Source organism: Salvelinus sp. IW2-2015, linkage group LG4q.2 (genome assembly GCF_002910315.2).
Source record: "Salvelinus sp. IW2-2015 linkage group LG4q.2, ASM291031v2, whole genome shotgun sequence".
In the NCBI taxonomy this organism is placed as follows: Eukaryota; Metazoa; Chordata; class Actinopteri; order Salmoniformes; family Salmonidae; genus Salvelinus; species Salvelinus sp. IW2-2015.
The window spans coordinates 13,849,743-13,874,955 of NC_036843.1; the positions used below are offsets into that span (position 1 = coordinate 13,849,743).

The 25,213-nt window shown below is 41.6% G+C and overlaps 1 protein-coding gene across 3 annotated transcripts; it reads right to left on the minus strand.

The window, feature by feature from the left end:
- Positions 1 to 2,811: 2,811 nt before the first annotated feature.
- On the minus strand, positions 2,812 to 25,213 carry LOC111963359 (exocyst complex component 3-like protein 4). 3 transcript variants are annotated; one of them, XM_070443380.1, is made up of 15 exons: positions 25,049 to 25,138; positions 23,354 to 23,712; positions 22,734 to 22,841; positions 22,346 to 22,555; positions 21,526 to 22,159; positions 19,656 to 19,773; positions 19,370 to 19,498; positions 19,116 to 19,216; positions 18,874 to 18,972; positions 11,137 to 11,260; positions 10,722 to 10,844; positions 8,632 to 8,784; positions 8,263 to 8,384; positions 7,412 to 7,565; positions 2,812 to 2,896 (listed from the first exon to the last, which is right to left on the minus strand). In XM_070443380.1, the coding sequence occupies exons 2-15, from the start codon at positions 23,679 to 23,681 to the stop codon at positions 2,891 to 2,893; spliced, it is 2,409 nt and encodes an 802-aa protein (XP_070299481.1). In that variant the 5' UTR covers positions 23,682 to 23,712; positions 25,049 to 25,138; the 3' UTR covers positions 2,812 to 2,890. The 3 variants fall into 3 exon arrangements, with proteins under 3 accessions (XP_070299481.1, XP_070299480.1, XP_023842514.1); XM_070443379.1 differs by lacking the exon at positions 2,812 to 2,896 and adding an exon at positions 23,956 to 24,059 and having other exon boundaries at positions 6,768 to 7,565; positions 23,354 to 23,864; positions 25,049 to 25,213; XM_023986746.2 differs by lacking the exon at positions 2,812 to 2,896 and having other exon boundaries at positions 6,768 to 7,565.

The window sequence follows — 25,213 nt, forward strand, 5'->3', positions numbered from 1 at the left end:
GTTAAGGGCTTGAAATAAGCATCTACACTTGTTTTATTCGGCGCATGTGACAAATAAAGTTTGATTTGATCAAATTAAATGACTAAATTGTCATGGTGGTCCTATCAATTTAGACATCACATCACATAAAGAGAAAATAAAACATACCTAAATTGTTCAACACAGGAAAGATTGGCCATTATCACAGTTCTGCTGTTTCTATTGTTGCTTCCCTTGAGAACTTTCTCCTGGAATTTCTTGTAGCTGGAAGTGTGTAATTTGGTACATTAGTAATAGATCATCTTGATTTGATAGTATTTGGAGTAGAATACAACACAATGCATTGTTACTTCATGATTCATAACATGCAACTCTGTCCTGCAAAAAGTTTATATTACCTATTCAAGAAGTCCTTCAACAGGCACGCAATCATCTGGACTTTGGACGTGTCTCCCAAAACTGTCTCTACTGATTCGAATGCAGCATTAACAAACTAAAGGGACAGAGAAATAGAAAGTGAGCTGGTTAAAGATGGAGAATAAGTGACCTTTCCATTTGAAATGAATCTCTGTTGAAATAAACAACGTAATTTGTGACTAACTGAATAGTAAGAGCAATAAAGGCATGAAGATGCCAAATATTTCCTATATGATGTCTACCTGAATGACATCAATGGCCAAGGGGCTAAAGTAACAGTTGTCTCTGAGCTCTGGCACAGATCCCTCCCTCCAGGCTTGCTCCTCTACATTCAGCACCTTGTTGATCAATGTCTGCACCTCTGTCTGAAAATAGAGCATAAACAAAACAATTCATTATCTAACAAGGGATATATTTATCTCTGGGATAATTACTGTATACGTAACTTTTTTATGATCTACAATCAATTATTCACATCTAGGTGGGTAAAGCTAATATTTTCCTGGTCGAAAACATTAACACATGGGTCAGAAAGCTGTGCTCCAATTTGCAGGAGACATTTTTATTTAAATCATATTTACCTCTTGGTGAGTAAGATATTGATTCTCCAGTTGTGTTGTTAACTCTTCAGTCAACAGCTTTCCCAACGCTTCAGGGTTAATCGCCTTGGTCAGTTCCAGATTTTGTAGAATCCTAAGACAAAAACCAGGAGTTACTATGTTAATCAGTCACATCTCCTAACCTCCTTATATAGTATTTGAATAAGCAAACAAAAATAAGATATCACTCACTCTGGGTAGGCAACATTCACCCAATGCAGGAGGTAAGAACAGTCAACCATGCCCAGCCCATACTCTGCAATCTTTCTCATCCCTGCACTGAAGGCTTGGTGGTAAATTCTTCCATAGAGGTTGCAGATATCCATGTCCTCTGGGTAACAGCCCTTCACATCCTTTACCACCCTCAGCAGGTCCTCCTGTAGGCGTCTGCCCTTCCCACAGATGTCCCTCTGCAGGGAGGAGCGTAGCTTGTTGCTCTGTTCAGGGGGCAATTCGGCATTGACCATACACTCCTCCACCAGGCTCTGGATGACAGTGTCGTGGTGACGTCTACACTCACTGGGCCTCCAGGAAGGCCGTTTACTCTTCTGCTTCAGCCATCGCCTATCCTGCTCCTCCTCCTGTAGGATAGCCTTCACTGCAGACTTCAGAGCTTCCAGACTGTCTTCGTCCAGACTGAGGGAACTCTTCACAGCCAGGTCTATGTGGCTGAGGAGGCCTTTGTGATCTCTGGCGAGCTGCTCTTTCTCCTTCTTCTCTCTCTCTGTGGTTGGCTGAGCTACTTCTGAGATCTGTCCATATAGATGCTCCTCTCTGTCTATCAGCTGTTGGCCAGCAGCAGACAGGCAATTTCTCTCAAGGTTCTGCTCAAAAGTCAACAACTCTGAGGGAAAAGACAACAAAAACAGTGTAGTGTTTACAGTGTCTAAACTATTTGCCATAAAACATGTACGTACGACATGTTAGAACCAGTGGTGGGAAAAGTACCCAATTGTCACACTTGAGTAAAAGTATAGATACCTTAATATAAAGTTACTCAAGTAAAAGTCCCCCAGCAAAAAAATACTTACCTACTTGAGTAAAAGTCTAAAAGTATTTGGTTTTACATATACTTAAGTATCAAAAGTAAATGTAATTGCTAAAATATACTTAGGTATCATAAGTTAAAGCTAAAGCATATATAATTTCAAAGTCCTTATATTAAGCAAAGCAGATGGCTCCATTTTCTTGTTTTTAAAATTTGTACGGATAATCAGAGGTACACTCCAACCCTCAGACATTATTTACAAACAAGGCATTTCTATCTGACAGACCAGATGACCACCTGTATTCTTGATAAGTGCGTGAATTTGACAATTTTCCTGTCCTGCAAAGCATTAATTATGTAACAAGTACTTTTGGGTGTCAGTGAAAATGTATGGAGTAAAAAGTACATTATTTTCTTTAGGAATGTAGTGAATTAAAAGTAAAAATTGTCAAAAAATATAAATAGTAAAGTAAAGTACAGCTAGCCGAAAAAACTACTTAAGTAGTACTTTAAAGTACTTTAACATCACTGGTTAGAACTATTTACAGATGTGATAAACAAAAAAATCAGTCATGAGAAAAATTTACATTTAATATCTGGGATTTTTATGATAACCTATGATAACCTAGGAATAATAAAATGTAAAAAAAGAGATGGAATTACAGATAGAAGGGGAGAACTCATTGTAGGTTTCACTCACCCTTCTGGGGGGCAGCTATAAGACAGGATGTGTTGGGTACATCTGGAAAGGAGACGTTGCTGTTACTCTTGGAATTCCGTCTAAGGATAGGGGGCAGTGTAAAATGTTTAAACTTTCTTCCAGCTGATGTTGTCTTTCCACTGTGTTCCACTGGAGATTCTGGCTTAGTGGATCCTATTTCGGAGGTGTTTCTGGTCCGCAGGGTCCTCATTGCTACAGAGAGACAGTCAGAGACAGATGGTCACTTACTGCATTTGCAATGTGTTATAAACTGATTGTGTTCAATCTGCTGCATTGTTAAATATTGTAGCGACATTAACCCAACACCTAGCAACCTCAGCAAGAGGTTTGGACCTCTTAGCATAACGGTTGAAGTATTGGCTTGACTATCGCTTGACCAGGGTTCGAGTCTTGGTCTGGCCACACCCCTCCGGGTACTCTACAATATTTAAAGGCGTTTTTATGTCACATTATCTCTATCTACCCTTAACAAAATTTGGGTAAAAGGTTAGAAATACAGTCGGCATATATATATAATTGCTAAGTATATTTTGTAAATGAAAACATTTGACATCATAAGTAAACTTTCAGTATGTAAAGGCAAAAGAAAGCATGTAATAAAGACCTACCTGCTAAAGCCAGATAGAAAAATATGTGTGAACTGAAAGGAATAGATCTACTCTCCCGACAGGACAGATCACGTTTACAAATCGTAAAAGCACTTCCATTTATAGGCTGCAGCAGGACAGGGTGGGCTCGCGTGGCAGCCTGGTCTCATAGACTAGACATAATATAGTACACTTAAATCCGGGATACTCACATCAGCATGTTATGTTTGGTATGGTTGCATAAGACCACGGCCGACCCGCTCATTAGGCAGGATTAGGCGGCCACATTTTCTGAGCTAAACTGAACAAGACGCACCTCCAACAACAAAACATAAAACCTCACATAATTCTGCCCCAAAACAATGACAATTTCTCTCAACCAGTGGCATATGGGGTTTTTAGGTGAGCGCTGATGCCGCCCTGTGATAAGCAGTGCCCACTTTGTAAAAGGCAGGGGCGCAAAATATTTTGCTTGTCCATTCCCAGTGCGCCTCTCCAGGGTGCTGTTGGAGTGTCAAAGCTAAAATACCACCTCTTCAAAATTAACAACTCAACTCGACCCTGCCTACCCAATAGCAGTCAGTTATCCCTTGTCATTAATCCCCCAGATCTGATAGATGCCGCTCTGCTTTACCACTGAGCTAGTTTACAGCTAGGGACTGTTCCTCAAACTCAACAGTAAGGGCCATATAGTAAAGTGGCCTATCCTCAGAGCCTAGTGCCTATGCTGCCTCGCTCTCGTTCCACCTGGCGCCTTCTCAGGATCGTCCAGGCCAGAGCTTCCACCATAGCCCACTATGAGAGGCCACTATTTCGTGGATTGACTAAGCCCAGAATCACCCCTCTTATGACGCTGACCAATGCACTCAGTACCTATAGTTCGGTCTCAGGTTCTTTTATCCCAGCAACTCGGGTTCACAATGGACGAATTAACCAATGCTAAAAATCCTCAATCAATGAAGTCAATCTCAGAAACCTAGAGTAAAACGACATGCACTTGTATGACTCTTTGATGACACAGGGTTTCAGAACACTAAAGCAAGTTTATTCAAAATTCCAGAAACAGGCATAAAAAGTCCCAGTTAAATCAATCAATATTGTGATAAGCAAAAGTTAAGTGGATTAGATACCTTCAGCACCCTTATACTGCCAATGCAATATTTTTTATCTATTACAATTTTATGATAAGCACAGCATTAAATTACAAGAAAAATGGTTTCTTACCGACTACAACTATAAACAGTTTTTGTCGCCCCCCTCAGGATGATCCGTCTTTCAGTCGGTGTCTAAAAGCTTTAACAGCTACTTTAAAACTTATATCAATAAGGTAACCTTAAGGATTTATTCTAGAACTTTACTTTAACACTAAGAATAAAAACTAAGTATAATTCAAATCTAAATGTATCTTAAGCTAAAAAGCTACAGCAAAATCTTTCAGCAGACAAGAGGTTCTTCAAGCAAGCCCAGAGACTCTTCTCCACAAAAACATACAGTATTTTTATATCCTAATCCTTATTCTAATCCTATCCTAATAACCTATCTGTGTTCCTAACCACACCCCTAACACTTATATTCTCGCGGACGCTTCTGCAAATCTTACACCTGCATCTGCAAACTCTCAAAGGGGCTTTTTCAGACACCTGCTAACCCCCTTTTCCCTCACCCTTTCTAAAACCACAGGCTCCTCCCCTCCCCAGGCTCAAGCAAGCCGTGATTTAATTAACCTCTTTTCACCTAAATTGGATGCGTCCCCCAATACCAAATGATACGAGCCTTGCATCCACATGATTTCCTGCCTCCTTCTAACTAGTCTAACCTTGGGTTATTCTACACTGAACATATATATAAATGCAACATGCAACAATTTCAAAGATTTTACTGAGTTATATTTCATATAACGAAATCAGTCAATTGAAATTAATTCATTAGGCCCTTATCTATGGATTTCACATGACTGAATACAGATATGCATCTGTTAGTCACAGATACCTTAAAAAAAAGGTAGCGGGGTGGATTAGAAAACCAGTCAGTATCTGGTGTGACCATTTGCCTCATGCAGCACGACACATCTCCTTCGCATACAGTTGATCAAGCTGTTGAATGTTATCCCACTCCTCTAAAATGTCTGGGCGAAACTGCTGGATATTGGCAGGAACTGGAACACGCTGTCGTACACATCATTCCAGAGCATTCCAAACGGGCTCAATGGGTGACATGTCTGGTGAGTATTTAGGCCATGGATGAACTAGGACATTTTCAGCTTCCAGGAATTGTGTACAGATCCTTGCGACATGGGGCCATGCATTATCATGCTGAAACATGAGGTGATGGCGGCGGATGAAGGACACGACAAATGGTCCTCAGGATCTCATCATGGTATCTCTATGCATTCAAATTGCCCTTGATAAAATGCAATTGTGTTCGATGTCTGTAGCTTATGCCTGCCCATACCACAACCCCGCTGCCACCATTGGGCACTCTGTTCACAACATTTACATCAACAAACCGCTTGCCCACTAGATGCCATACAGTTGAAACCGGGATTCATCCATGGGCTTCCGAGAGGCACAGTCCTTCCGAGAACAACAGTCCTTTGCTGTTGTTCTGGGATTGATTTGCACTTTTCGCACCAAAGTACATTCATCTCTAGGAGACAGAACACGTCTCCTCCCTGAGCGGTATGACGGCTGCGTGGTCCCATGGTGTTTATACTTGCGTACTATTGTTTGTACAGATGAACGTGGTACCTTCAGGTGTTTGGAGATTGCTCCCAAGGATGAACCAGACTTGTCAGGTCTTGGCTGGTTTCTTTTGATTTTCCCATGATGTCAAGCAAAGACGCACTGAGTTTGAAGGTAGGCCTTGAAATACATCCACAGGTACACCTCCAATTGACTCAAATGATGTAAATTAGCCTACCAGAAGTTTCTAAAGCCATGACATCATTTTCTGGAATTTTCCAAGCTGTTTAAAGGCACAGTCAACGTAGTGTATGTAAACTTCTGACCCACTGGAATTGTGATACAGTGAATTATTAGTGAAATAATCTCTCTGTAAACAATTGTGTGCAAAGCTGTCATCAAGGCAAAGGGTGGCTACTTTGAAGAATCTAAAATATGTTTAGATTTGTTAACACTTTTTTGATTACTACATGATTCCATGTGTTATTTCAAAGTTTTGATGTCTTTGCTATTATTCTACATTGTAGAAAATAGTAAAAATAAAGAAAAACCCTTGAATGATTAGGTGTGTCCAAACTTTTGACTGGTACTGTATATTTTTTGTTGTTGAAAATGTATTCTACAAAAAGCGGGCTGCGGGCCGCCAGTTCCCCATCCCTGCAGTTGATGTTGGATGAATTTATTGTGATCGACTTCATCTATACTCATACTAGACAGCAGACACATGAGTACAAACCTTTGTGTTGCATGCTGCCCTGTCAATGTGGCCAAAAAGTATTAGAGGGGAACAAAAACTCTCACTTCCCTAACAACGGGAGAAACTTGTATTCGTGTATTTGTTTGTGGTTAAATGACATTATCAGATATTTTGAAACCTTGTTTTGACCACAAAACAACAGGACAGTGGACTGTGGGACTTTCTAAGGGAGTCTTTTCTATGTTGACATGTAATATGTGCACTGCAGCGACACATTTGAATAGCTTGAAAATAGGTAAATCAATGGTAAAGTTCATTCAACACTGAACATACAGTTTGAGCCCGACCATGGAGTTCATTTAGCATCAGGCCCATTATTAATTATGTTCTCAGCTTTCTTTTGCAACAACAGTGGGCTAAAGTGACAATATATAAAAAAAGAAGGCTTAATCAATGAGGTGTCTTAAATAACCTCTGACTGCATGAACAAGATTTACCATGTAAAGGTCCATTCACATTTAAATAATCATTAGACTATGTTTGCTTTTTGCGTAGTGATCATACTGGTAATCCTACAGTATGTTCTTTATAAGCCTCCTCAGGCCTTCTCAGACAGCTTGGTTAGGTTACCATCTCTGTGGTAGGCTCTTGTATCTAGGCCTGTAGTTTAGCTGTCTGGCAGGAGAGAGGAGAGGCAGGAGAAAGGCATGTCAGCCAGACAGTTTGTATTGGTGATGGTGACCTGCATATCAATGAAGAGGCCTCTTTTTTTATCTCCAGTGTTCCCTGCAGTTCCTAGTTTCTTCTTCAGCTCAGTGAGACACTGCAGGATTACCCGCTTCTCCCTGCCCCGCACCAAGCCCCTGAAGTACAGCACGGACGATAGGTGCTTCTTACTGCAGACAGAGGGGAGAGAGGGTACAGAATATCACTCTTGGAGAATCAGCAGGAGAAATGAACCGTCAAATGTTTTGTGAAATGAATTGGTCTAAAATTCCATAATCTCAACACCCAGAACCAAATCAGCTAGCTACTCAATTTTGTTAATGGGGCTGTCATGACAAATAATAATATATATATATATATATATATTTTAAGATAATACAATTTAAAAAAATAAATACAAATAATAATCTGTCAATCTTGCTTTGGAGAAGTTAACTAGAGTTAAAATTAAAAAATCGAATTAAATGGTTCACAAAAACCCAGACCAGGGTAATTGCCTGGGAAAGTACAGCACTTAAAGCCCTATTCCGAGAAACCAGGCACAAGAGTTCACTTCTCATCGGGGGTCTCCCACCTCTGTCTCTCCCGGCTGGTCCTGCCCCTCCTACATCCTGCTGTTGAGATTCAACACGGCTCTCTATCATATTTGGAGCAGCACTATCTGGCTCTCAATCTGTCACTGCCTAGTCAACACCCTTCCCCTGTCTGATGAACACTGCTGACTTTATCTTCCACTGCTGTTCTTCTCAGGGCCATAACAGTCAGAGTAGAATTCATATGATCTGTTTTTACTCTGATTATATTTTGTAAAAAAAATCACCAAAATCAACAGATACAAGATGTGGCCACAGGAAGATGCAGGATTACCTGATGTCTGGGTAGTCCGCTACTAAATGTTTCAGGTGGTTCTTTATGTCTCTCTTGTTCTTTTCCCCAATTATGTTACTCAGGTGGTCTCCTACTGGGTGGAGCCAGTCATGTGTTGTCTTCTACAAGAGGAAATTATTATGAGTGTGTCTACTAGTCATGAATGGTAATAACACATGTCATTTGTTTATGACAGCACTGAATTTTCAAAGTAGCATTCCTCAAAGCACAAAGACATAACGCTGAGACAAATTTATGTACTGTAGTATTTACAATTTTAGACAATGTTGAATGAACATGAAAAGTACAATTTGTGTGGATGTAAATTGGCCACAATTCAGTTTGTAGTTCAGGATTAAGAAGTGTTACCATTTCCTCAAACAAATCATTGAGTTCATCCCACTGCACCCTCATCTTGGTGGCTGCTTTGTCATGCTTCCTGTTCTTACAGGAGTAGTTGTTTTTCATCAGCTGGGAGACATACTCTTTCACCACATAGTAGTGCAAGTTGCTCACAAACATCTGATGCAGAGGAACACAGGCCAGGCACAGTGGAGGCCAGAGAAAGGGATTACAAATAGACATGAAAGTCTTCTGTTTATTCTTTCGCTTTCAAGTGACTGCCATGACTGATCATCTGAGTGACACCCATCCTCCTCCCCCTCTTTTCCTGCCATTTACTCCTATTGCCACATCAACTCAAATAATGTTCCATTCTATGCATGGTCAAGTTCCAGTATGGTAAGGTCAGGAAATTCTCGGGTCTTTTCCAGTAACTCCAACTTCCTATGGATCATCAGGGGCATGATTTACCTCGCTTACTTGAGTGTACAGTACCGGTCAAAAGTTTGGACACATCCTACTCATTCAAGGGTTTTTCTTTATTTTTACTATTTTCTACATTGCAGAATAATAGTGAAGACATCAAAACTATGAAATAACACATATTGAATCATTTAGTAACCAAAAAAAGTGTTAACAAATTAAAATATATTTTAGATTTGAGATTCTTCAAAGTATCTACCCTTTGCCTTGATGACAGCTTTGCACACTCTTGGCATTCTCTCAACCAGCTTCACCTGCAATGCTTTTCCAACAGTCTTGAAGGAGTTCCCACATATGCTGAGCATTTATTGGCTGCTTATCTATCACTCTGCGGTCCAACTCATCCCAAACCATCTCAATAGGGTTGAGGTCGGGTGATTGTTGAGGCCAGGTCATCTGATGCAGCACTCCATCACTCTCCTTCTTGGTCAAATAGCCCTTACACAGCATGGAAGTGTGTTGGGTCATTGTCCTGTTGAAAAACAAATGATAGTCCCACAAAGCACAAACCAGATGGGATGGTGTATCGCTGCAGAATGCTGTGGTAGCCATGCTGGTTAAGTGTGCATTGAATTCTAAATAAATCACAGACAGTGTCACCAGCAAAGCACCCCCACACCATCACACCTCCATGTTTCACGGTGGGAACCACACATGCAGAGATTATCCGTTCACCTACTCTGCGTCTCACAAAGACACGGCGGTTGGAACCAAAAATCTCAAATTTGGACTCATCAGACCAAAGGACAGATTTCCACCGGTCTAATGTCCATTGCTTGTGTTTCTTGGCCTAAGCAAGTCTCTTCTTCTTAATGGTGTCCTTTACTAGTGGTTTCTTTGCAGCAATTCAACCATGAAGGACTGATTTATGCAGTCTCCGCTTAACAGTTAATGTTGAGATGTGTCTGTTACTTGAACTCTGTGAAACATTTATTTGGGCTGCAATTTCTGAGGCTGGTAACTCTAATGAACTTATCCTCTGCAGCAGAGGTAACTCTGGGTCTTCCTTTCCTGTGACGGTCCTTATGAGAGCCAGCTTCATTATAGCGCTTGATGGTTTTTGCGACTGCACTTGAAGAAACTTTCAACGTTCTTGAAATTGTCCGGATTGACTGACCTTCATGTCTTAAAGTAATGATGAACTGTTATTTCTCTTTGCTTATTTGAGCTGTTCTTGGCATAATATGGACTTGGTATTTTACCAAATAGGGTCTATCTTCTGTATACCACCCCTACCTTGTCACAACACAACTGATTGGCTCAAACGCATTAAGAAGGAAAGAAATTCCACAAATTAACTTTTAACAAGGCACACCTGTAAATTGAACTGCATTCCAGGTGTCTACCTCATGAAGCTGGTTGAGAGAATGCCAAGAGTGTGCAAAGCTGTTATCAAGGCAAAGGGTAGCTACTTTGAAGAATCTCAAATATATTTTGATTTGTTTAACACTTTTTTGGTTATTACATGATTCCATATGTGTTATTTCATAGTTTTGATGTCTTCACTATTATTCTACAATGTAGAAAATAGGGGAAAAAAGAAAATCCCTTGAATGAGTAGGTGTTCTAAAACTTGACTGGTATAGTATATCCTGCATTTAAAACAATATGAACAGCACTTCCCCATTGCTAACCTGTACATATGGATGTCTCATTTGTGAACAGCGCTGGGCCAGCTTCTCTGTCCTGCTCAACAGCTGTTGAAAGTCCTCATCTGTGGAGAGCCACTTCCTCGTCATCATTCTCCTGAGGTAAGGCTGGAAAAAGAAAACAGACACATATTAACCCATCTATTCACTCACTAATTTGTTCATTCATTAATTTATTTGTTTGTTCACCCATCCATAACATTGACAGCAGGAGCGATTGAGAGAAAGCCTTTACAGAAACGTGTGCAAAGAAATCAGTAGACTACCAAACTAAGTAACTTCCAGGTCACCTGAGACAAGTAGGAAAGATGTCAATCACCTCAACACACTGCTCAACTTAGGGGTATTTGTAGAATGAGGACAAGACCAAAGGTCAATCAAACTTCCCCCCCTCACCTACCCTGACATCATTCTTAAACTGGTCCTCCAGGCCCTGGACCAGTCTATGGACCAAGCCATCCACCTCTCTGCTGAGATGGTCCACCTGTGTCGGGCAGCTCTCTCTGTAACCCTCCATGTGCTCCCTGGAGGAAGAGAAAGAGGGAAATGAAACAGGTCTGAGGTTAGGTCAGGTTATCATGCATACACACCTACGCGACAGAGTTTCTAAACCCAGAGGCGCCACATTGCGAGACTTCCCGAACAATTGCGAAACAGACCAAGGGAATGGTTTCAACAGGGGTTGTAAGCAATGTTCACTTCATTTTTGGGGGGCACTGAGCAAATTTAATCTCTGCTGAGTGCAAACTTGAAGATTCTGTGCAAATTCCAGTGTGCGTTTACTGTGAACCCCGAGGCTGTACCCGCTTTAAGTTACAGTTTCAGACAGTAGCCAATTAGGCTACTGTGGATGATCATAATGTAGGCCTACAAGAGTGGCCTACCATCAAAAGCAATGGAGAAAATGCATCCCATAACATGGAAATAGCTGTTCTATCATTCAGCCTACAGTAGCAGCCAATGTGTGGTGTTCAATGTAGGCTTACATTCCATGAGACTTTTGAAATAAACATGCAGGGCTAACATTAACCTGTTCAACCACTTGTCCTTCGGACAAGGAGGTGACTGAAATTTAGGTGATGTTTGATGCTAGAAACCACTTTACAAAATAAAATGCATTATTTTTACCATACCATTATTACAGAGAATCAGACAAATTATGCTACCCTCTGACTAATGGCTACTTAGCTTATTGAAACCTGTCTCAAAATACAACACTGCCCTTTTAAGAAAGAAAAAAAGCTCTTGATCTGACTTGCTTTTCAAAGATGTCTAGAAATGTACACGTTTTGTGCTCTTGTAAGAAGCAATCACTCCCCCATTGCTGACTACAAATGATCTATAACTGGGCTAATAACTCACTAACTAGCAAAGAATATGTACAAATGTGCACACGTGGCTACATACTAATATTGCGTTGATTCAATCACAATTCCCACAGTAAAAGGGAAACGTTGATTGTGTTAACTAAGGGGGAAACTCCTTCAATCTCGAGCTTCTCTGCACAGGCTGTCACGTCCTGACCATAGTTCTTATGTGTGTTGCTTGTTTTAGTGTTGGTCAGGACTTGAGCTGGGTGGGCATTCTATGTTGTGTGTCTAGTTTGTCTGTTTCTGTGTTCAGCCTAATATGGTTCTCAATCAGAGGCAGCTGTCAATCGTTGTCCCTGATTGAGAATCATATATAGGTGGCTTGTTTTGTGTTGGGGATGTGGGTGTTGTCTTCTCTTCTTTGTGTTCTCGGCACCAGATAGGACTGTCTCGGTTTTCACAATTTTGTTCATTTTGTGTATAGTGTTCACTTACTTGTCTCTCTTTATGAATTCATGGTAAACACTAGACCGCGCTGCATTTTGGCTCCTCTAAACCTTCACCCCAGGAAGGAAAGCCCGCTTACCACAGGCCTGATAATTTCTTCTGCCGAGGGCCAGTCCCGGGGAAAGCTGCGCGCCGCAGCACCGTGGCGCAGTTTAGATAGGAACATGGTGCTGTAAGACCATGTTTAACAATTTCTGATCACTGTTTTGCGGTCTGCTAACTACAGTTGAAGTCGGGAAGTTTCAATACCACCCTTAGCTAATACATTTGAACTCAAGAATTCACCAATTCCTTGACATTTAATTCTCTAGTAACGGAATTCCCTGTCTTAGTGTTCAGTATAGGATCACCACTTTATTTTAAGAATGGGAAATGTCAGAATAATACGTAGAGAGAATGATTTAGTTCCAGTTTGTATTTTCTTTCATCACATTCCCCAGTGGTCAGAAGGTTTACATACACTCAATTTCAGTATGTTCGGTTAGCATTGCCTTCACATTGTTAACTATGGTGTCAAAACGTCCATGCGGGTCAGCCCTTCCAACACACCTCGTCCGCACAATAAGTTGGGTGACATTTTGGCCCATTCCTTCCTTACAGAGCTGGTGTACACTGAGTGCAGTGTGAGGCCTCCTTGCTCGCACAAGCTTTTTCATGTTCTGCCCCACAACATTTTCTATAGTGTTGAGGTCAGGCTTTGTCATGGCCACTCCAATACCTTTACTTGTTGTCCTTAACGCCATTTCCACACTTTGAAGTATGCTTGGGTCATTGTCCATTTAGAAGGACCCATTTGCGACCACAAGCTTAACTTCCTGATCATCGTCTTGAGCATGTTGCTTCAATATATCCACACATAATTTCCCTCCCTCAATCTATTTTGTTTAAGGGCAAACAGTCCACTCCTGCAAGCAAAGCACCCCCACAAACATGATGCTGCATCCCGTGCTTCACTGTTGGGATGATGTTCTTCGCTTGCAAGACTACCCCTGTTTTCCTATCCAAACCATAACGATGTTCATTATGGCCAAACATTCTATTTTTGTTCATCAGACCAGAGACATTTCTCCAAAAAGTACCATCTTTGTCCCGATGGTGCAGTTGCAACCATGGTAGTCTAGCTTTTTATGGCGGTTTTGGAGCAGTGGCTCTTCCTTGCCTGCATGGCCTTTCAGGTTATTGTCGATATAGGACTCGTTTTTACTGTGGAATAAGATACTCTTTGTACCCCCGTTTCCTCCAGCATTCTTCACAAGGTCCTTTGCTGTTGTCGGGATTGATTTTGCACTTTTCGCCACCCAAAGTACGTCATCTCTAGGAACAGAACACGTCTCCTTCTGAGCGTATTATGAACGGCCATGCGTGTCCCATTGGGTGTTCTATACTTGCGTACTATTGTTTTTACAATGCAACGGTGGACCTTCAGCGTTTGGAATTGCTCCCAATGCAGAAACCAGACTTGTGGACCGGTCTTGCTGATTCTTTTGATTTTCCCCATGATGTCAAGCAAGAGGCACTTGAGTTTGAGTTAGGCTTTGAAATACATCCAAAGTCGTACACCTGTAATTGACTCAAAATATGGCAATTAGCCTATCAGTCGAAGCTTCTAAAGCCATGGAATTTTCCAAGCTGTTTAAAGGCCACAGTCAACTTAGCTGATGTAAACTCTAACACCACTGAAATAGTGATACAGTGACATGATCAAGTGAAATAATCTGGTCTGCTAAAACAATTTGTGGAGACATTACTTGTGTCATGCCACAAAGAGACTATCCCAACCGACTTGCCAAAACTATTGTTTGTTAACAAGAAATTTGTGGAGTGGTTGAAAAACAAGTTTTAATGACTCCAACCTAAGTGTATGTAAACTTCCGACTTCAACTGTATGCGTTTTTTTTTAGGAAATAAGGATAAACAGTATAAAGTTATATCTGACCATCATTATTTTGAGTCTCCTGTCTCCTTGAATATGAATAACTAAATCTGCAGGAGAGAATTTTGACTGTTTCTGTCCATCTCTAATATTGTGTTCCTAATTTTGTTACTGACAGAGACATGCTGTTGCTTGTTTCAGTGAAATTACCAGCTCTTTGAATGTGGAGAGAGGGGGGCTTTCTATTTTTAGAGCTTGAACTACTCAGGCAATTCTCTTACACTAGCCACGTTTCCCGGAAACCATGTGGTGTTTCTCTCTTTAGACAGGCAGTGCTATACTCCAGAGATGCCTGTTGGCTGGAAACAGCTTCCCAGCTAGCACATTTGGTTCCTTGGAAGTTGTGGGAATGTACGTTTTTGGTTTCCCATTGGTTCTGGGAACGAAGCCATACATTTCTTGACCAGTAGAACTTAAGTTTTTTTTGTTGAGAATGTAATGTACATCTTTTGTTGCAGGTTGGTTTTGAGAACGTTTTTACTATGGTTCCCTGAATGTTTTTCTGGGAGATTTTATTATTCAATTCTAAGTTATTTAGAGTTTTTTAAATAACTTCCTTAACTTTTATTGAATGTTTCAATAAGACATTTAAGAACACTGCTAGCTTCGTTTGGGTTAACTGTTTTGAACTCCAAGCACAGATAGGACCCATGGAAATTAATTTGCTTAGGCATTAATCATGCAAACACATTTATTTTCATTGTGGGACAGTGTCAGTGGTCTTCTGTTCTCTATCCATTGAATTAGTCTACAGCACCAACAGGATGAAGCTAGCAAGCTTCGTTTTTTTTAACTCATACAAATCTGTTCATTTTAATCTATTCAAACAGACCCCATTTCAAAGGAAACAAGTACTTAATAAGATCAGACGTGGCCAATTAGTCGGCGCGGCCAAGAAACCTGAACACACTTAACAAGATAAAGGATAGAGAGTTTTGTTGACGCTGAGAACGGATATGTATATGTTTTTCAATAACATTTACTTATGTTACTAATGTTTTTTTGTGTTTTCTTTTATATAGATGTTTTCTTAAATGTTACTTTAAATAGTACCATGAGGAAACCTGTATTGAAATTCCCACAGGAGAACGTTGTTTCTTAACCTTCTCTGAACTATTTGAGAGCATTCCCAATGTCAAACCAGTTGGAGAATGTTCCGAAAACAATACCAAAATGTTTATTAAATTAAACCATGTTTGGATGTTTGTCAAAGTAATGAAATACCAGGCAAATAATGTTATTTTGTCAAGTTTCTTAAATGTGCTGAGAATGTTCCAAAGCCAAGCAACTATCCTGTACCATTTCCAGAACGTTGTGGGAAGTTGTATGCAAAATCAAATACAATTTTATTGGTCACATACACATGTTTAGCAGATGTTATTGGGTGTATCGAAAATAATTAGGTTTCTAGCTCCAACAGTGCAGTAATATCTAACAATTTCACAACAATACACACACATCTAAAGGAATGGAATTAAGAAAATATAAATATTTGGACGAGCAATGTCGGAGCAGCATAGACTAAAATACAGTAGAATAGAATAGAATACAGTATATACATATGAGATGAGTAATGTGAAATAGGTAAACATTATTAAAGTCACTAGTGTTCCATTATTAAAGTGGCCAGTGATTTCAAGTCATATATATATATATATATATAGGGCAGCAGCCTCTTAAGGTGCTAGTGATGGCTATTTAATAGTCTGATGGCATTGAGATAGAAGCTGTTTTTCAGTCTCTCGGTCCCAGCTTTGATACACCTGTACTGACCTCGCCTTTTGGATGATAGCGGGGTGAACAGGCAGTGGCTCGGGTGGTTGTTGTCCTTGATGATCTTTTTGGTCTTCCTGTGACATTGGGTTCTGTAGGGGTCCTGGAGGGCCGGTAGTTTGCCTCCGGTGATGCGTTGGGCAAACCGCACCACCCTCTGGAAAGCCCTGCGGTTGTGGGTGGTGCAGTTGCCGTACCAGGCAGTGATTCAGCCTGACAGGATGCTCTTAATTGTGAACTTGTAAAAGTTTGTGAGGGTTTTAGGTGCCAAGACACATTTCTTCACCCTCCTGAGGTTGAAGAGGTGCTGTTATTATTTCTTTCTTTATTTCTGATAATATGTTTTTTATTGGTATGTAACTGGTATGAAAGTTGTATTGTCAATTTTGTTTTGTATTTAAACGCCACTTTAAATGTGTACATGACACTGCAACAAAAATTCACCATGGGGACAATAAAGTCAGTAAGTAAGTTGTGCCTTCTTCACCACACTGTCTGTGTGGGTGGACCATTTCAGTTTGTCAGTGATGTGTATGCAGAGGAACTTGAAGCTTTCCATCTTCTCCACTGTGGTCCTGTCGATGTGGATAGGGGGGTGCTCCCTCTGCTGTTTCCTGAAGTCCACGACCAGCTCCTTTGTTTTGTTGACGTTAAGTGAGAGGTTATTTTCCTGGCACCACACTCCCAGGGCATTCACCTCCTCCCTGTAGGCTGTCTCATCATTGTTGGTAATCAGGACTACTACTGTTGTGTCGTCTGCAAACTTAATTATTGTGTTGGAGGCGTGCATGGCCACGGAGTCATGGGTGAACAGGGAGTACAGGAGGGGGCTGAGCAAGCACCCTTGTGGGGCCCCTGTGTTGAGGATCAGCGAAGTGGAGGTGTTGTTTCCTACCTTCACCACCTGGGGGCGGCCCGTCAGGAAGTCCAGGACCCAGAAAGCACAGGGCGGGGTTCAGAGCCAGGGCCCCAAGCTTAATGATGAGCTTGGAGGGTACTATGGTGTTGAAGGCTCAGCTGTAGTCAATGAACAGCACTCTTACATAGGTATTCCTCTTGTTCCGATGGGATAGAGCAGTGTACAGTGCATTGTCTGTGGATCTATTGGGGCGGTAAGCAAATTGAAGTGAGTCTAGGGTGTCAGTTAATGTAGAGGTGATATGATCCTTGACTAGTCTCTCAAAGCACTTCATGATGACAGAAGTGAGTGCTACAGGGTGATAGTAATTTAGTTCAGTTACTTTCTCTTTCTTGGGAACAGGAACAATGGTGGACATCTTGAAGCATTTGGGGACAGTAGAATGTGATAGGGAAAGATTGAATGTCCGTAAACAGCTGGTCTGCGCATGCTCTGAGGACGCGGCTAGGGATGCCGTCTGGGCCGTCAGCCTTGTTAGGGTTAACATACTTAAATGTCTTACTCATGTCGGCCACAGAGAAGGAGAGTCCACAGTCCTTGGTAGCTGGCCGCGTCAGTGGCACTGTGTCAACTTCAAAGCGAGCATAAAAGGTGTTTAGCTTATCCGGAAGCAAGACGTCGGTGGCAGCGACGTGGCTGGTTTTCCCTCTGTAGTCCGTGATTGTCTGTAGATCCTGCCACATACGTCTCGTGTCTGAGCCGTTGAATTGAGACGTCACTTTGTCTCTGTACTGACGTTTTGCCTGTTTGATTGTCTTACGGAGGGAATAACTACACTGTTTGTATTCAGCTATATTCCCAGTCACCTTGCCATGGTTAAAATTGCGCAAATGTATTTATTTAATTTAACTAGGCAGGACAGTTAAGAACAAATTCGTATTTACAATGACGGCCTACACTGGCCAAACCCGGACGACGCTGGGCCAATTGTGCGCCGCCCTATGGGACTCCCAATTATGGCTGGTTGTGATACAGCCTGGATTCGAACCAGGGGGTGCGAATGCTACCATATATCCATGGTTTCTGGTTTGGGTAGGTTTTAATAGTCACAGTGGGTAGAACATCTCCTATACATTTCCTGATAAACTCAGTTACCGTATCTGTGTATTCATCGATATTATTCTCAGAGGCTACCCGGAACATATCCCAGTCTGCTTAATCAAAACAATCTTGAAGCATGGAAACACATGGTTCTGAGAACGTTATGTGCTAGCTGGGTTTAGTCTTCAATAGTTTCACTGTAATTTATACAGTAATATGATATAGTGTGTCACTGTGCCTGCATGTTAGTGTGTTTGAGTATGTTTGTAAGATAGATAAGATGCATATTTAACCATAATTCAACATTTATTGGTGTGTATTTTTTTAATGTTTATCTTGCAGGCAGGCTAAATGACCTAGTATGGGATCCAGGAAATGCCTGTGAAATAGTCATTTCATAGTCCCAGTTTTCCTTTAATGCTGAGACTTTGTCTTCTGAGCCAAGACTTCTGTTCTCAGGTAAATCTTTTAGACTGCGGTCTTATTTTTTATTTATTCACACCATCCTTTGGTAAATGTACCCCAAAGTGTCTGGAAAGCTGAACTGACTGTCTATCAACTGTTGTCCAGGACATTCCCGTCTACAGTGTGTTGAGGGCAGAGGAAAGGGCAGGGTCGTTGACCAGATGTAGTGAAGAGAGGAATCTGACTTACTTAAGAGCTTTAAAGCTGTTGATGTAGGTTATCTGATAGTCAGCCCAAAGTGAAGGGTTTTCCATACTGTTACAGCAGTACCTAAATTCGTTCTCAAATCTATGGAGATGTAGAGAGAGTGAAGGAGAGATAATGTCATGGAGTTATTAACAAACAAAGGACAAGGTCCAGTTTTATGTTCCAGTGAATAATGGTTAGGATAGAGATAGAAAGAGCAGACTCTGGACTGTTGCAGAGCATACCGCTTGGGAAACTGCTGTAACTCTTCTAGGCAGGAACAGACTATTCTCATCTCCAGGTCTGCATCAATCCTCTTGGAGTTTACAGCATTGCTCTTAACTTTCTACACAAAGAACAACATCAGTTTCAAGTCCTACAGAGTTATAGTAGCCTTAGTAGCCTGCCGCTATAATTAAAATGTAACTAAGTAGGCAATGTTGCCCTCTAACGGAGATATGATGCTATTGCATTATATAAAATCATGACAAAACAATACCGTCCAGATATCCATGTGTATGTCAGATTTAAAAAAGTGTTCATCGTCAGTCTCTGGTGCCTGTTTCTTTATCCACATGTCCTCATTTTCAATCTCTAATATTTTATCCAGTGAAGCTCTCATGTCCTCCTGGAAAAGACATGGAAAGCAAAAGAATAAAGGCTAAAGTACTAGAAGAGTTTTACAAAAACTTATATTTTGCTCATCAGTGTGGTACCTGCATTCAACCTGAATTCTTCCTAAACATCTATCCATCTGTCTCTTAGTGGAGTGTTCAATCCCTCACCTTTGCCCGCATGCAGTATTTCCCCTTGAGCTGGTCCAGGAAACCCTCCTCCAGGGAGAGGCCTATGTTCTCAGCTTCCATCTCTGGTCTCAATGAAGGACTACTCATTACCTTCTCACTGTTCAACAGGGATGGTGTCTCTCAGATACAATACTACTCATCATCTTGAGTCATATTTTTGTATATATATATATATATATATACAGTGGGGCAAAAAAGTATTTAGTCAGCCACCAATTGTGCAAGTTCTCCCACTTAAAAAGATGAGAGAGGCCTGTAATTTTATCATAGGTACACTTCAACTATGACAGACAAAATGAGAAAAAAAAATCCAGAAAATCACATTGTAGGATTTTATGAATTTATTTGCAAATTATGGTGGAAAATAAGTATTTGGTCACCTACAAACAAGCAAGATTTCTGGCTCTCACAGACCTGTAACTTATTCTTTAAGAGGCTCCTCTGTCCTCCACTCGTCCTGTATTAATTGCACCTGTTTGAACTTGTTATCAGTTATAAAAAGACACCTGTCCACAACCTCAAACAGCACACTCCAAACTCCACTATGGCCAAGAACAAAGAGCTGTCAAAGGACACCAGAAACAAAAATTGTAGACCTGCACCAGGCTGGGAAGACTGAATCTGCAATAGGTAAGCAGCTTGGTTTGAAAGTAAATTAACTGTGGGAGCAGTATTAGGAAATGGAAGACATACAAGCACTGATAATCTCCCTTGATCTGGGGCTCCACGCAAGATCTCCCCCCGTTGGGTCAAAATGATCACCAAGAACGGTGAGCAAAAATCCCAGAACCACATGGGGGACCTAGTGAATGACCTGCAGAGAGCTGGGACCAAAGTAAAAAGCCTACCATCATAAACACACTACGCCGCAGGGACTTCAAATCCTGCAGTGCCAGACGTGTCCCCTGCTTAAGCCAGTACATGTCCAGGCCCGTCTGAAGTTTGCTAGAGAGCTTTGGATGATCCAGAAGAAGGATTGGGAGAAGTCATATGGTCAGAGATGCAAACCAAAATAGAACTTTTTGGTTAAAAACTCCAATCTCGTCGTGTTTGGAGGACAAAAGAATGCTGAGTTGCATCCAAAGAACACCATACCTACTGTGAAGCATGGGGTGTGAGAACTCATGTTTGGGCTGTTTTTCTGCAAAGGGACACAGGACGACTTGATCCATGGAAAGGGGAAAAGATGAGGGGCCATTTATCGTGGAGATTTTGAGTGAAAACTCCCTCCATCAGCAAGGCATTGAAGATGAAACGTGGTGTGGTCCTTTTCAGCATGACAATGATCCCAAAACACACCGCCCGGACAACGAAGGAGTGGCTTCTAAGAAGCATTTCAAGGTCCTGGAGTGGCCTAGCCAGTCTCCAGATCTCAACCCCATAGAAAATTTTGGAGGAGTTGAAAGTCCGTGTTGCCCAGCAACAGCCCCAAAACATCACTGCTCTAGAGGAGATCTGCATGGAGGAATGGGCCAAAATACCAGCAACAGTGTGTGAAAACCTTGTGAAGACTTACAGAAAACGTTTGACCTCTGTCATTGCCAACAAGAGGTATATAACAAACTATTGAGATAAACTTTTGTTATTGACCAAATACTTATTTTCCACCATAATTTGCAAATAAATTCATAAAAAATCCTACAATGTGATTTTCTGGATTTTTTTTCCTAATTTTGTCTGTCATAGTTGACGTGTACCTATGATGAAAATTACAGGCCTCTCTCATCTTTTTAAGTGGGAGAACTTGCACAATTGGTGGCTGACTAAATACTTTTTTGCCCCACTGTATATATATATATATATACACACACACTTCTTACTCAAGACAATGACTTTAAGTCTTCCTCACCTCTCATAGTGATTGATGATCCAGTCCAGCAGGGTGTAGTAGTCCTTCAGATCTGTCACCTGCTGCTGAAGCCTCTTCAGGTGCTGGCTGACAGCACCATGGTAACAGCTCACATAGGTGCTGAACACATTGAAGCTGGGTGGGTAAGAGCCTTGCAGCTCTCCCTTCACCTTCTTCAAGTCCTCCACGATGGCCTTGCCCAGCATACCCAGGTGGATAGCCAGCCAGGAGGTATTCTGCTCGGGCCTGTCCAAGTGAACACTCTTCAGTGTGGCCTGTACACCCTCGCTCACAGCCTCTCTCCAGGCCCCCCGCCAACCCCCAGGCCCAACCATGCCCGCGACCCCAGGCTCTGCCTCCCTCTTCTCCTCCTCCTGGATGACATGGGCCACATGCACCAAGAGATCCTTGTTGCGAGAGGGAAAGGAGTTGGAGTCCCGCACTATTTCCTTCACCTTGTCCAGCAGGGCATTGTAAAGGAGCCTCAGGTCCTTCTCCTTCTTGGCCAGCTCCATAGAGGAGGCCTCCTCCGTGCACTCCTCCCTCTCCTGCTGGAACTCCTGGCACAGGGAGAGGAGGTTCAGATAGGCCTCCTCCAGCACCTCCATCCCAATCAGCTTATTGATCTGCATCACTGGAGTGTAAGAGCAAACAGAGTAAAGGCATTAATGCATAGAAGCTTATGCGGTTATACCTAATACACACATACTGCACAGACACAGCCATAGTGATCTACATCACAAATTATATATTTTGTGATCTCTACTGCTAAAACAAATAAAAATGGACAAGAGGATGAGTGAGAGAGAACGAACCTCACCTGAGAGGGGTGTGAGGGGTATCTCTGGGAGTATGTATGACTCTTTTATCTCTACCCTCTCCTTCTCTCTCTTCTCATCCACAGTGATCTCAGTGACAGGCTGGAGCTGCTCCTGTTTGAGGGCCTTGTCCTTCTTATTCCCCACAAGTCGCAAACTCCGTCGAATGGAAGCCCCCTTCTTTAGAAGAGAGTCCCCAATTGCCGATGGGTCTATAGATGGACAAGACAGATTACGGATTACGAAGACTTTACAAAGACTCAGAATATCCCAACGAGCGCTCTAGAATTCTCTCAGTAAATGATATGTATTTGTGCTTGTCTTTGAACAGTATTTATTGTCAACCATTGATTGAACAAGCTCTGGTTGGTTGGGTAAACAGTGGTGTACCTGAGCGTGTTCTGGTGTGCTTTTTCTGGAGTGAATCTTCTGCACTCTCTCCTCCCTCCCCACCTAGACCCTTCAGGGGAGAGGCCATAGGAGACCCAGCACTCAAACCTGAGCAAGAGAAAGTTCTCTATGACATTGAATAATGCTAGTAATTAAACAACTTTGCAGTGTAATAGTAGGTGTGCTGACCGTACACACACAATCACACGGACAGTCGCACAGTCACACAAACGCATACGCACACACAGAAGAAGTCACACAACCTTGACAACTAGTTAAGCAGCTTCTGTCAGATTCGTCATTAAAAAAATCTGTGTTATTGTACAAAGGTTAATTATGTTAGTGTATATCCTGCTTGGTTGGCAGCTGTTTCCGAGTTTTGTATAAACTTCATTAAGATAGGAATGTCAGTAATTGAGTAATGATGAAAGCCCCCTGCTCAGACTGGCTCATGTCCAGCTGAAATTCCCAATTAGAGAGTCCTTCCTGCCATTTCTACTGTCATTCTGTGTCTCCTGAGACGTCCTTTTCCCATGACCTTGAGAAGCCATTTCTTGACTCAAGAGCATATTTCATAACTCACTTAATTAGACAGAGGGACAAATCTGAGGAAAACTTACATGGTGAGGGAGGGGGTGGCAGCTGATGGGTTGGTGAGGTCACTTCAGGGTCAATACCATGTCCCCCCTGTTCTGAATTGGATTTGTCCTTTGACTCTTGGCTGTTTGAGGCCAGAGGACCCCTCTCTCCAACCCGCTTGATGCTCTCCCTGAATTGCTTCATCATCCCCAGTTTCTTCTCCTTCACCGGGCCGTCAGGTTGTGTCTTCACGTTCCTCTCCATAGTGGATTTGAGGGAGGATCTGTCCCCCTCTAGACCCTGAGCTTCATTCACCTCCTCCATGTCCCCAGGTTCCCCAATCCCTGCCATCTGATCTCTGCTTGGCATTGAATGTCCCTTGTTTCAGGCAAGGAGTTGTCTGTTGAATGTGTTGTTAAAAGTGCCTTTAACTTTTGGTGCCTGTCACAGCAGTCAGCAGGAACAGGAGCAAAGCTTATGTTTACAGCCAACATGCCATTTTCTATGGAAGGTAAGGGGGAAAGGGTGTGCCGTCGCGGTAACCAACCCGACCTGGCAAAGTACCTCAAGTTAAAAATAAGGGTAGCATTCCTACATGCATAAGAATCATATTATGGATACATTGTGTATAACCTGTAATTACCATGAGTCACTGATAAGAATGGATTTTCCACTTCTGACGTGAATGTGTAAGAGAGGTACAGATGTAGGATCTTAATTCGATCACCCTGTTGCAGGAGAACTTTCCTGCAATGCAGAAAATATCAAATGTGTAGTGTATTTGAGTTTTAAAAGGTTTCTGAAGTTTGTAATTTCCACTTTGACATTTCAGACTTAATTTTTCCTTACGAAAATTATAATTTAATTATAATCCACATAATAATTCACATTTCCTGTACCTGCAGGAATATTTTCCTGCTGTAGCAAACTGGTTAAAATTAAGTTCCTACATCTGTAAACTGAGAATAAAAACCTAAAAAACAACCTATACCCTGTGAGAGGGACTAGCTGTTGGGTCCAGTGGTGGTTTGTTTTGAAGGACTGAGTACAGACAACCAGGGTTGGATTACAGTTTGTTTACACTAAAATACCATTGTTATTGGTATGCACTGGTCCGAGGGCCTCTAACAGAAACAGGAAGGTACTGTCCAGAGGAAGAAGTGACAGACAGTGTGACAAGGGCAAAGAACAATCAAATGAGGCAGCAGGCAATGGTTAATTAGTAAAACACATGAAGGCCTACTCACTCTCTAATATAAATGTCTTTGTCTGTAAACAGTAGACACATGTAAATGTCTGTATAGAATTATGCTGTAATGGTAATCATTGAATATTTTCTGTACCACCTAATTGATTTGGCTTTTGAATATTCATAACAAACTAATGAATAAAACAAACTTACATTTTCCTGAGAGAGCCTATTTGTTGATATTTGCAGTAACATGCTCAAATTGCCTGTATTTTTTTAAAGGGAAGTTAACTTTATCTATTGAAATATGTCTCTGCTTAGCCCTATACATCACCATTTTTAGAGCAATACTTAGCACGCAGAGGCTAAACAATTGCATGACAAATGCACCATGAAGCATGAAGCCTAGTCTGTAAAAACAATCTGCCATAGCATAATCCTCTGCTCTTATTTTAGACATATAGACAGACACATTTAGTTTACAAGAATATACCCTTTCACAATTCAAAAGACACCACAAGATTTCAGGTAATATAGCCTCACTCACCTGAGCAACTCTACTGTCTGGAGCAGTGAGTGAGTAGCCTACCAGCCCAGGGGTTTTCACATGGGTTTACAGCTGTTTTCACTTTCATGTTCACCTCGCCAGGTATCTAAAGAGCAATCATGTGGTCACGAGACAACCTGCGCGAGGTTGGAAGTTGATACGACC

Excerpts from the sequence above, each read along its gene's own strand:
- LOC111963359 (XM_070443379.1), bottom strand. The coding sequence starts at position 23,681 with ATGCCAAGCAGAGATCAGATGGCAGGGATTGGGGAACCTGGGGACATG. Across the intron at positions 22,556-22,733 it reads GCACACCAGAACACGCTCAG|ACCCATCGGCAATTGGGGAC; the intron begins GTACACCACTGT and ends GTCCATCTATAG. Across the intron at positions 7,566-8,262 it reads GCGGACTACCCAGACATCAG|TAAGAAGCACCTATCGTCCG; the intron begins GTAATCCTGCAT and ends CTCTGTCTGCAG.